At 33.9% G+C, this 13,656-nt stretch overlaps 1 protein-coding gene across 1 annotated transcript; it reads right to left on the minus strand.

Annotated features, from left to right (window-relative positions):
- Nucleotides 1–564: 564 nt before the first annotated feature.
- Nucleotides 565–10,025, minus strand: LOC128204094 (kelch-like ECH-associated protein 1). The gene is made up of 6 exons (XM_052905437.1): nt 9,152–10,025; nt 7,859–8,364; nt 7,044–7,272; nt 6,206–6,346; nt 5,377–5,569; nt 565–4,433 (listed from the first exon to the last, which is right to left on the minus strand). The coding sequence occupies exons 1-6, from the start codon at nt 9,549–9,551 to the stop codon at nt 4,211–4,213; spliced, it is 1,692 nt and encodes a 563-aa protein (XP_052761397.1). The 5' UTR covers nt 9,552–10,025; the 3' UTR covers nt 565–4,210.
- Between the last annotated feature and the right edge of the window lie 3,631 nt (nt 10,026–13,656).

Consider the following 13,656-nt stretch of genomic DNA (forward strand, 5'->3'; position numbering starts at 1 on the left):
CATTTTACTGGATTAAAAGAATATTTGTTCTGTTTAAAATGAGCTCAAAATGTTTTCCCAGTGTATAGTGTGTAAATTTAGCATGTGAAAGCCACATGATAAGTGCAGATATATATACAGACGCTACTTTTAAATGAACTGGGAATTATGTGCTAGACATCCCCAGTAAATTTTGAATTGGAAAAATACACAAAAAGTGTGGAAGATACATTTGTCGTTTACAAGCGACATGATGCAATGCATAAGTAATTCAGATGCAATGGGTTGTTCACAACAATATCAATTTTCTGTAAGTTTTTCCTTTTTTTCTTGCAATTGAATCATCTGGTGTCTAATCCCTTTAAGGAATCTGACCCACAATAATGTGAATTTTAGATGCCTACCATATATTTCTTTGGTATTGCTTCAAATGGTTTTGCGTAAAGAAAAAGAAAATAAACATTTTACACAAAATACTTAAGGCAAAAAATATATTTTGCCTCCAAAGATCCAGATTCTTTTGAATAATTATAGTATTTACATTGTGAATTGAAAATACAAGCATGACTTTAAATACATCTTTATTCTTCAATTAACCATTTATAAGCATAATTTCACCTTTTTGTAACATAAAAATCTTGAGTTGCATAAATAGTGCAATAAAAACAAATGCAAATATCGAGGGCTCAGCGCTAGCCAGTTGTAACTGCATATAAATATAGGTGTTATAATTGTCTATTAGGGCTAACAAAAATTGATAGACCAGTAAAATCTGTCAAAAATTATGCAAGTGTCGGGAATGATATTAAGACTTTAGCTACCAATCCCAATAAACCTAGTCTAACATTTCCTTACTAGGGTCGAACCCGTTGGCTTGAACTCCCAGGGACAATCGAAAAATACCTTGAGCCTCGAAATATTCGAGCCATGCAGGATTTTTTTGCCTTTAGTATAAAGAAATCGGTCCTTTGCATCCAGTGTGAGCTAACAAGAAATTCGAGCCAGGCGAGGTCAAGGGCCAATGAGGCTCAAACGTATTTGTTTTAAAATTGTGGACAAAACATCGACAGATAATTTATATAGAATTCAAACTGTCCATGAACAAGGTGTGGATGTCGTAAACTTCAGAAAGAAGAAACCGGTACCATGCAGTAAAAACTAAAACAACATATACATATATTAAATGCACTGTGGATTTGATCAGCAGTTCATATATATTTGAACAAATTTACACCCCAAAAAAAATCCAAGCTTTAAAATAAACCCCATGTTCCGTATGTACATATCATACCGGTACTAAAATAAATTCCATGTAATGAAATACTGTGTAATTTTGATCAAGGGCTAAATATTAAGTTACAATGTAGTAACACTACTAATCACTAGAATAGCATAGTTTGAAGTTAATAACTCTATTTACATTAGCAATACACCAAATTATCATATTGTGTACACTGCATTCAAGCTGCACCCTCACAGATATACCATTTTTTTATTTTTTGTCTTGGAAAGAGCAAATTTTTGCGTAAATAACTGCAAACCAATGATAAAAGACTGCTGACAAATAATGAGATCATAGATTTTCATATTTTGTTGGAAAATTAATGTTTTATGACTAAAACCTAAATCTAATTTTTTGTCAGCAGTCTTATATAACTGGTTTCCATGGATTTTCGCAAAAATTGGCTTGTTCCAAGACAAAAATTAAAATAAGTTGTCAAAATGTTCAATCTGTGAGAGTGCAGCTTTAAGTGATTATCCCAAACAGATAATTGACAAATAATGTTAACAAAATACCTTTAATAACTTTATAAAGTTTGATTAACAATGATGAGATAAATGACCTGAATAAATACAGATAATTAATGCTGACCAAAAACATGGCAAGTTTTCACAAATTTCAAGCTAGGGACTACCATTTTATAATTACTATGCAACACAAAGTAACATTCATTGAGTGTAAACCATTCTATTGGAACCCTATTTAATTACCAGAGACACTCAATTTTTTCCACCATGAGTCATGGTCATAGGAACCCAACTTGGAAATCCCAGGGAAAACCCAGGGGCGTTATTCATAAAACTTCTTAAATCATTTCCTAACTTACATGTTTGTCACTTTCCTAAATTTATTATCTCTTTAGTCATATGAAATAAAAAATCAAAAATACATTATTTCTATTGACCTTATTAAAAAAACATACTTTAATGTTAAAAACACTTATACATTTCTTTTTATTTGACTTTGAAAATTTTAAAAAGTTGACTTAAGTTAGGAAATGACTTAAGAAATTTTATGAATACCGCCCCAGGTCTCCTTCATAACAAAAAGTGTCAACTACAAGTATATAAATTCGGACTTGAAGTACAACTGCTACAAATCCATTAATATCATAAATCACTACAGGGGTATATAGTTTTAATGTAATTTATTAAGAATAATAACAAGATGATAAATTTAAACATAACATTGTAAATTATTAACAATGTAAACTGTCAGCGTTATAAAGAGACTATTAGTATCTTCCATGGCCGAGAGTGTAAGATAGGTTCATTCCAACCCGAGCGTAGGGTGTTTTGCGGAAACGAGGTTTACCGAGTTTCCGCAAAACACCCTGCGCGAGGGTCGGGGTGAACCTATCTTACACAAGCGGCTATGGTAGATGCTTTTTCTCCCACCTCAGTTAAACAAAATTAAGTAAAAATGTATTTTTTTTGCTGGAACTCTTTTGTGCTTAGTGAAAATAATTGCGTACGGATATGCGATAATTCGTGGTTGTCATGGATATTCGCGCAGTGATTCAGAGTATGTAAACGGTCTGATCTGTCTTTAAATAGTTCTTAGAAGGGTGAAGCATTATTTCTTGAAAGGTGCGTGAAAACTGTTTTATGGTGACATTTGAAGCGAGAAGTAATTAACTAGCATTCTAAATATTGCCACAAGACAAGGTTTCCATGATGCGTTACAGAAGACAGTCTTCAACAAGGGAGGTAATTACAATGTGGTGACTATTGAAAGAAGTTCCATACGGGCATTTTATCTTCGCCCTTGGGCAAGATAAGAATTTCTAGCATGATTAAATTAATGGATCTACTTATCTGAGGTGGGAGAAATTTTATATATCTAGTGCTATAAATAATCAAATTAGTATTTTTAAGATATAAATACATTTATCACATTTTGGTTCATTCATTACAAAATTTATTAAATTCATTTACTAAAGTTAAAAAAAAACTTGCAAAGGAATTCCCACTCATGAATATATCCTCTATTTATTTCATTGGATTTAATTGTAACAAACTTAGTAGCATAGTTGTCAAATTATTTGGGGCATTCTAAACAGTCCATAATACCGGTATGTTTGAAAATGAAAGCTAAGGTTATTTATATCAAAATTATTTGATTTGTTTAATATACAACAACATAACTTTAATCACTCTAATGTTTGCATGATATTATGCAAGATTGTGGTCTTCTTTTGTTGTATGGGGAAAGGAGTATTAAGAGGGAGCCAAGGTTGGGAGCCCACTTGTCCGGCTTGTTGACCAGTGACAATCTCATATATGTCAATGAGTTCAGATTGTCCCAAATTGATGTTTCCAACTGGGTGTACATGAAACATCAATCCAGGACACTTTTGATAATAAATAATTTCAAAATAGAATAGTTCCTCTAGATTTGCATTTTATGAATTCCATTTTAGATCAAAAGTACCAGTAGTGAAACATACCAATCTACAATTTGTATCAATTAAAACGAAGTTTTTTATAAACCTTAAGGTAATACAACAATACAAGATTATATAAAATCCATGATCTTGATTACAAAATGGAACCTGTAATAAACCACATCTATCACCACATCTAAAGTATACAATCCAAATCTATAACCTTGTCTATGAAGATAATGATTTAAGCAAAAGCATACCAACCCATCGGTAAAGTTAATGTAATAACACCATCCCCAAGACTCTCATATAAATATCAACAATTCATTAACATTATCCGTAATTAAATGCCTCATCACAATCAACATCCAGTATGAAATTAGTACTCAATTTCCTTTCTTAAACACAAATTTTGACAATATCTGATTAACTTTAATAAACTAAATTTCTTATTTTGACATAAAACCAACAGTCCAATAAGATTATTTAACCTCAATTTCTTAAAATTTTTTTTAGTAAAATCAGTAAGCTTTTAATCATCATAGCAAAAATATTCTTCCCAATCAAACAACAGCCGCCCCGCAACCAGCACGAGACACAAGCATGTTGCTAATCGGCGTCCACTGGTCAGTTTCTGCATCGTAACTTTCCGCACTACGTAATCGGTATCCCCCATCAAACCCGCCAAGGACATAAATCCGTCCATCAAATATGGCAATGCCCGGCCAGGCCCGCGGAGTGTTCATCTGGGCTAGGGTGGTCCATTGTCTGGTCAAAACATTAAACCTGTGAAAGAAATGAACACAGGTTATAATCTGTATAGAAAATTTACATGCAATACTAGCATTACTGTTTGTGTACATGTAACTATCAATCAAAGCATATTCTCCATCAGCCAACTGTATACAACCTAGGGTTACCATAAATGACTGGTTATAAGATGATAGGGGTTATAAGACGCAGGCAAAAAAACTCTTGAAAAAATCGAGAAAAAAACTTTTAATCTACGTTATGGGTTTTAAGACGCATTGAATAAAATGTTAAAATCATCTGCCACCATTGGCCACCATGTTTGTTGACAGTGACAAAATTTTGTTTTTTCATGAAAATGGTGATGGTTATTTTAAACAATGCAATACTAAGACAAAGCAAAATAGTCTTTCTATGACGGTGTATCGTAAACAATTTTATACAAAATTATATTGAATAACTTTATTCGTATAATAATGAAAATTTAAAATAAACGTTCTATGATACACCTTAAGTTGTACACAGGTTATCTTTTGTTTAGTTCCCATTTACATGGTTTGATTGGTTAATATTGAGATTTAGTCATTATTGGATAAATATTATCCAATCAATATTCGATAAATATTGACCAATCAGTAAACTTTTTGGCTAACTTTGACCAAACAAATTAATCACTTTATACAATTGGCTGGAGAACTCTCACCATAAGGAATACTATAAGGAAATTTGGTGCATTAACATAAGAAATAAAATCTAGGTCACAATTTATAAATCGTTTGTATAACCTTACCCAACCGTCTAACACCAAGAGATTTTAGCCTCATTGGTTGTCATTCAATAAACATTTTAACCAAACCAGGTATAACCAGTTTTGTACATTCGGCTGCTGTCCTCTAAATTCACATATTTGTGTGTAAGGAACCATAATACATACATACATACAACTGTATCATGTTATTCTTCTTAAAGATGGTCTCACCTTTCTACCATATCATAATACTGGTCAGTGTGTCGATAGCGACCCCCAAATGCGTACACGTTCTGGTCAATAGTGGCCATAACAAGACCGGAGCGTGCCTTCTCCATCTCTGACATGAACGTCCAGTCATCAATGACAGGGTCATAACACTCCATGCTGGCACGGTCCATGTGTAAGGTACGGTCATAACCTCCTAAAAACAACCAACACACCAACAATATTTTTGGAGATATATTATTCCATGCTTTAACTACACAAATTGAGTGCAAGAAAACACTAAAATTTCAAACACTTCTTGTGCAGTTGGTAAGTTTTTGAAAGTCTTGAACCAAAAGGTATGCAATAATGCTAGGAAGTTCTTCCACAATCTTTATGGAAACCCAATAATATCCTGTGACAATTATTGAAATAGAAACCAATAAACTCTAGGTGGGTACTTGTTTACAATTTACCTCTTAAAAGATGTTTTAGCTGACGCCCAAATAGTTTATCATGCATTATAATAATGTTTATGTGTTCTGCAATTCATTGATACATAATATAAAGATAATGTCACAAGAACATATTTCTTTAACTGATGAAACCTTTCAGTGTAATATGTTTCATACCTCAATGTGAATGAATCTTTCTAAATTGATCAGCCTGTAAAAACAGACTTCAATTTGTTCAAAAAGTACTTAATTCTTGTAATATCATTCACATAGTAGTATGCTCAGAATAATTATGTGAATCATATTTTTTATTACAATTCATACAATCATAAAATTGGTTTTAATACATACATCTGTTTTGTTATACGAGACCAAAAAACACATATTGAACTACCCACCTGCCACATATATTTTCCCCTCACACACAGTGATGCCTGACCCAGCCCGTCGACGTTTCATACTGGCTACAAATGACCATTGGTCAGCTCTGGGGTCAAACCTCTCAACAACATTGTAGCCACATGCCCGGTCCTCCCCACCTGAAAATCAGATAAATATACTTATTATATGCCTTCCCGTGATTATAGAGAATTATGAGTAAAATAACAATGATAGCACACTGTTTAAAACACTGAATTAATTTTTTTTTATGTTTTTCACTTTTTTGAGATTTTAGCCAGCTCTAACTTCCAAATGCACAAGTCTGGGAGACGATTTCAATGACATCATTTTTGAGATAATGTTACGTTAGCATACAGTTTGGCACACTTTTCTGAAAAACTACATTTGTCATATCTAAATTCTATTGATCCTTATTTAGCAAATACATTGTTAAAAGAAAAATAGTGCTTTAAACTGTGTAAGATTGCGATGTGAACACCAAAAGGAAATAATTTCCTTGTGGCTGCACCACTCGTGAAATATAGCTTCTGGTGCTCACAGATATATTACAATCTTACACTGAAAGAAACAATACTTCTTTTATAAGTTTGATTAGTGAACTTTATTGAATAAGGATGTCATAAAATCATTCTACATGTGTACTTCTTTGAAGTATAGACGAATTAAACATTTTATACAGCATACATAGTAGAAACACAATAACAGAAAATTAAAGGAAAAGTACATCTATTATTCATACTTACTTAAAAGCGAAGACATTTTCCATTTAAATCATTCACTCACACTTATACTCTCAAAATGTGCATCATTAACCTTTCAACCAAAAAGATTTACCTATTGCATACAGATAGCCACCAACTGCAGCCAACGCCACAAATGATCGCGCGATTTTCATCTCCGGTTTGGGCAGCCATTGTCTCTGTACAGGATCGTAACACTCCATACAGCGGAGGTAGAGCGTGTTCTCCTGTGTGTCTATCAACGCACATTCTCCACCCACCGTGTACAACAGCCCATCCAGTGTGGCTGAACCTATAGCTGTCCGGGCAATGTTCATTCCTGGCTGAAATAGAAATATTTTAAATAAAAGTAAATTAAAGTTAAAATGCATAAAAGTTTCATATATAAATGATTCAAGAAACATAAAGTATACATGTATGATATAATATAATTGGTTAAAGTTGTGCTATTTTGTCCCATTTTGGAGATATCGATGCACTTGAGAATTATTGGCAATTGTGTGATTATACTGTACTTAAACCACTTAAATTAAATCCGGATTGCAGTCTTCCTTTGAGTCATGAGGTTAACCTAACATCCAATTATTGTACATAATGGTCTAAAAAAAATACTTTTGGTTCTAATAATCCAACCCTTAGTAACCAACGGAATTGGCGCTGACCCTTCTGATTTTATAGGCTGTAAAAAATATTATCTTTTTTAGTGTGTGTTATAATTGTAGTTTAAAACCTTTAAAGATATACATGTTTATACACAGAATATTACATTAACGCCATTTCCCAATGTTGATGATAAAATTCTTACATATAAAGCCTAATAAAACAATAATAATAAAAAAAAAAACCTACCCTACCTGTTTTTTGAAAAGGATGTAACCCAAACCAAACTATTTTTTTTGCCTTACTCACCATAGAACTCCAAGTATCTGACAGAATGTCATATCGCTCCATACTTCTCAACTGACAATCCTGGCTATTTCTCCCCCCGACCACATAAATACAAGGGGGGTGAGCCCTGGGTGTCAGCAGTTCCATATTCTTTCTCTCATACTGCGAACGTATGGCTGAGCTTATCAGGGATTGGCACTTGTGACAAGTTCGGAAGAAATCAGATTTTATCACAACGTTTTCTAGCATAGGTAATTCAAGAAGACCTAATTTGATATGTTTGAGAATGTTGCAAGCACTCTCAGTCCGAGATTTATCATACGTAAGCCAGCTGTATGCTGCGTCAAAGACCTGAGATTCTGACATGACGTGGAGCTGGTCACTACGAAGAAGGGAGATGATTTTCTCCTCAGATAACTGAAGGAACTCTTCTGTATGAGCCACTGGGAGAAAGTTTTGGTAGATAAACTGCCGGGCTGCTCGTTCCAGCTCAGCACACATGTACACATCTGCAAATGCTTGAATACCTGCAATTACCATACATATTCAAATATTTCTGAGATATAGTGCTTTAAATATAAAATGTATATGTCCACATATAAACTGAGAACCATAAATTCCAAAACAAATTCATTTGGTAAGACATAACTCAAGTTCTTCAAGTTCTTCTCAGATTCATACTGAATCATTCAAAATCTATCAATTTGTCCAAGAAGATAAAATAATTAACTATATCATTGAACATAATAGAACAATAAGATGAAACATACATGAACATAAGGAGTTTAAAATTAACGTAATAACAGTGGTCAAAATTAATTCAAGCCCCGCACTGGTAAAATGTCTTCCGGGCTTGCTCAAATTCTAAATTTTATATCATAGCAGGGGTTGTTCAAAAATTTGATTTCAAGCCACTAAATATAAGAATCCGGGCTTAATAATCTAAGTCTAATTTCAATTACTTAATGCACCAGTTAATTGTAATTTGTAACCACGGCTCCCCCAGGTCTGGGGAATAGCGGGGACTTTCACTTTCGGTCCAGCCTGGGAGTAAGATTACATTGGTCCCAGGTCCAGCCAAGCTGGGGTAAAATCCCCAAATGCCCCCACACCCCAGGGACCCTAGGTAAGGCCCATTCCCCGCTATATTTGGCATGAAGACAAAACCACCCCATTCACCTGGCACTGAGGGGCCACTTGGAAGATAAAAACACGGCCCATTTTCCCACCTATCTCCGGTATACCCCCGGAACTGGGGGGGGGGGGAATGAGCAAAAAAGTTTCAACGTTTCAAGTCATAATTTTGTATCATACCTAAACAGTTGCTGGGTGTGAGCTGCAACTGAAGAAATTGAGCACTGAGTACCCTCAGCTGTTGAAGACCGAATAACGATGCTCCCTGTAGAATACTTTGCACATTGTTCACTGTTATCTCGATAGTGCTTGTGTACATGAAGTCCAGGAGGCATTGCATAGTTGGAGCATCAAAGTCCTTTATTTCCACAACGTCCTGTTCAGTTTCCAACATTCCATTCGTGAACATTGCCTTGAGGTATGGGCTTGAGCCAGCAAGGACAATCTTATGGGCGGGAAACCGCTCCCCATCAACACAAAGTATCACATCGCACAAGACGTTTTCGCGTCGAAGTTCATGCATAGTTTGAAGTGCAGTTCTCCCATGGTTGGGAATTGAGCATGTCCGTGATTCAATCATATTTTTTCTATTTTATTATAATATATTGTATCCACTATTCATGTAATTTCGTAAAATCTTAAGACATTGAAGTTAAGACTTAAGTTAAACTGTCAAATAAAGCATTGCCTTTGTTTATCATTTACATGTACCTATAAACAAATTATGTATATGTTTATGTCGTCCTCCACATAATTTAAATAGCTTATTTAATATAGTATGCCCGTAGCGGAGGCTAGTAGTGTAGCAGTTACACGTTACATGTAGATCTTGACATCAACAGTTCAACAAATCAACTTCAAGTTCAATGTTGACGAGTTGCAAACCATAAATAATCATAAGTCGATTAACGTTGATGTTTTGATGCCAATCAAAGGCCAGTCATGTTGTCTTAATTATATATATACATTACATTGTTTGTATTCCATAACAACAGTTTACTTCTGTCATTCACAAAATGACATCAAATAAAAAAAAATGTTTGTAAACATGACCCATCCGGAAGTACTATCTTTAGGCAGTTACTTCCCTTAGATTTCCACTCATCATGGTCTTGAACGAAGTTTTCATCGTTTTCGATTCACCTTTTAACAGAGGCTACATACCACTATTAAATCAGTAGCGTTGAAATTCAAAACATTATTTATGGAATAGCGATAATCAATATAAAATTTGCTTGATATTTAATTTGGTCAATAATACATAAGATACTTGAAAATCAAAACATTATTTATGGAAAAGCGATAATCAATATTTAATAATCAACTCCTATTGGTATGGTTAATGGAGCGTTGCCCAGGTATCAATCCTGTTATATTACAAGTTATATTTAGACTTCTTTCCTTTTGGGTAATGGTACTTCAGTTATAATGACAACATTTGTGAGATATTGTACTTACCTGCTTTGTCCCTTTATAGTTAAAATATACCTATTTTGTATGTAAAATTATAAATCAGTGTCCGTAATGTTCTCCAATATGGCATGTTATGAATCTAAAACAAACTGTGAATAAAAGTATAGTTCATGGTCCGTAATGTCCCGAAATATGGTACATTATAAAGTAAAAACAAACTGTGAGTAAAATTATATATCATGGTCCGTAATGTCCCTAAATATGGTCCGTTATGTCCCAAAATCTGGTACGTTATCTCCGTTCCGTAATGTCCATGGTCCGTAATCTTCGTGCATAAGTTTTGTCAAGAATACATTAGATACTTAAGGTATGTCTGATCATGTCATTAACCGAAGTGTAGATAATGTTAATCATGTTATAGTATTAACAGTGACGTGTTACAGTTGTACCATGTTCTTTGTCAATCAAGAAACAAAACATTTATATTGAGTCTAAATGTGTTTGATGAATTTTTATTTTATTTTTTTTTGGGGGGGGGAGGGATTATCCTTTCAAAGTATTATAAATAATCATTATCAAATTACTTGTACATATTTTTTTTATTCAATTTGTCTTTTATCCTAACAAAGCTTAAAGTGTACTACAATTTCCTTATAATTTGATCTCAGATTAGATTTAGTAGTACATGCTATGATAACCTATAGTGTGTATATAATAATGTTCTAATGATTTAAGCAAAATCATATGTGTTGCCATTGGCTGTTTATTTTTGAACCTGTTGTTATCACATGTATATTATATACGTCGATATGAATATTGTTCTAAGTAACTTCTAATCAATAGCATAACTTATATCTTTGATTGTCACATATAAATTTGGATCCATTTTATCAAACCTCGTCACAGCCATATAAATTCATTGGTTGTCCGGTTAGGACAGTGGTTAGCGCACTTGCTTCTCACCAAATCGATCCGGGTTCGGTCTGGCGCATGTGAGTTTAGATGGTGGTCACCAAGTTGGATAAGTAGGTTTTCCCGGGTTCTCCGGTTTCCACTCTCACGCAACATCGTGCCAACGAGAGTGATTTAGTATAATTAATGTAGCGCCTAAAATTCTCTGGGCAGGATAAACAAGAGAAATACAGTCTAACATTCAACCACGTTTTATTTGGTAATCCCCTAACAGAGTGTCATGATGTATATTTACTCAATCCAAAAACTATTCTGTTATCAAAACATATTCCTCTCCATTTATATCGTTCGTAACATCCAATAAGTCCATAATAATCCAACAATCCGTAAGTTCCACCGAATCCAATATTTTCGAAACATCCATTTCCGTAATCATTAATACATAATTTTCTTCACAATCGTTGAAAAAAAATACAGTTTAAACCAGATATATAAATACATATGGTATATAACAAAATCAGCCGGACGTTATAGTCATCATGTCACCGTGTTTATGCTTGTTGCATGAGATAAAAAGGCAAGGGTAAATGATGTATATGTACTTTACTATATATATATATATATCTCCGACGGTGTTGATTGCGCGGTTCCTGATTATCCTGGAGATGCATTTTTAATACCGAAAAATAATAATGACTATGGGCGGATTGTCCAGAAATTTGTTAAAGTAAACAAGGTTGTTAATGTTCAAATCTCCATTGCTCTGTAAGTTAAATGGATACACCTGTGATCCGCAGCATTTCCAAGAAGCTGATAGACAACTGTTTCAGTTGTACTTGTTTTGTTTAAATATATAAGCACATCATCCAATATGTCACTTTAAAAGTTAACAACGATGTCGTTAATCACGTTGTTAACTTAAAAAAAGTTCCGAACAATGAGCTCATAATTATAAAAATACGTAATCTCCCTTGTTAAGATCTGTTGTACCAAAGATATACATAATATGTTAAATTGAAGAGTTTGTAATGATTTATCAGGCGATTGTACATTTTTTTTGGAACGATGGAAGGAGCGTGATGGATTATATTCTAGCGAGTACGGAACTTTTTAGCTGTGTCAGCCTTGGTATTAACGATCATTATTTTTCAGACAAATTCCTCTATATAGTACGTTAGAGGCAGTGTACCAAAGGCAGGGGAGTAGATCTAGGAAACTTTCTGATTTTTCTTTTCAATATATCAACATTGCAGCGATAGTTGAGGATATTTAAAATATATTTTACTGTATAAGAGAGCATACGTTTGAACAAAGTAATCTCTTTCTCAACAATTTTCGCTTTTAGACAATAGGTTAGCAAGAAGGATTCGGATCAAGAGGCCAACTGCAATCAGTATTTTGCATCTTTATTCGTTAATATAAACAAATATACTGTACCAAATCCGAGATTGTGGCTTTATAATTATTATATTTACCAGACCAGTTTGTTAGCGTTGAACATGAATGCTATATGACGATGCAGATTATTACCTTTAACATTTCTAAATGCAAGAGTCGGAGAGACATATGAGTCCAAGTAAAGATAACTTATTAAGTACGGTGCGTCTTATATCACAATAAAGATCATATCCGAATCAGTAGTGGAAGCTGTCTTCAATATCTCCGCGCTGACAAGAAGGATTTTTTACACTATGTTTTGAAAACAAATGCTCGCTTTTGATTGATACATTGCGTCCGAGGCCTTACGTACGTGATAGACATTCAACTTCCGATCACCGTCGTAGAAAAACTGTGGCACAGCTTTTTTAGTCTTGTCAAGGCAGGGTTTAAAAGCTGGCATAGAGGAAGCAGAGCGAACGTCGAGATTACTAGAATTCCGAAGGTGATGATGAAGTGGTTTCGCCAACACGTAAGGCAATCAAACACGATATATATATATTATGTTTTATTTTTATTTCTATAAGATGGTGCCATTCAATTGGATATTTTATAAACCAGGGTAAGCTTGTGTTTACGTCTTCTATACTTTAGAGTCTCTACAGGAATTCGGTGTGCATGTTGTTAATGGATTGAAGACGTGACGCGCCTCAAATTATTCACTTGCTCAATGTTAAATTCAGGTTTAAAATACCGCCGATGTAAGATTAACTTAATCACATTTGCCAGCAACTAGGCGTTTGCATATACAGTATCATCGTTTTGTTGTTTGGTTAAGATAAAGATGAAAAAGGTATAATTAAAGTACACACCACTCTACTGAGTGTGAACTAAAAACGAAAATTCAATTTAACTTCAGTAGTTGTATCTTCGCTTCATGAGAAAATATACATTCTTCCATCATCCGTATCTGTATGTAAATT

The sequence above is a fragment of the Mya arenaria genome, chromosome 10, assembly GCF_026914265.1.
Source record: "Mya arenaria isolate MELC-2E11 chromosome 10, ASM2691426v1".
Taxonomy (NCBI): domain Eukaryota; kingdom Metazoa; phylum Mollusca; class Bivalvia; order Myida; family Myidae; genus Mya; species Mya arenaria.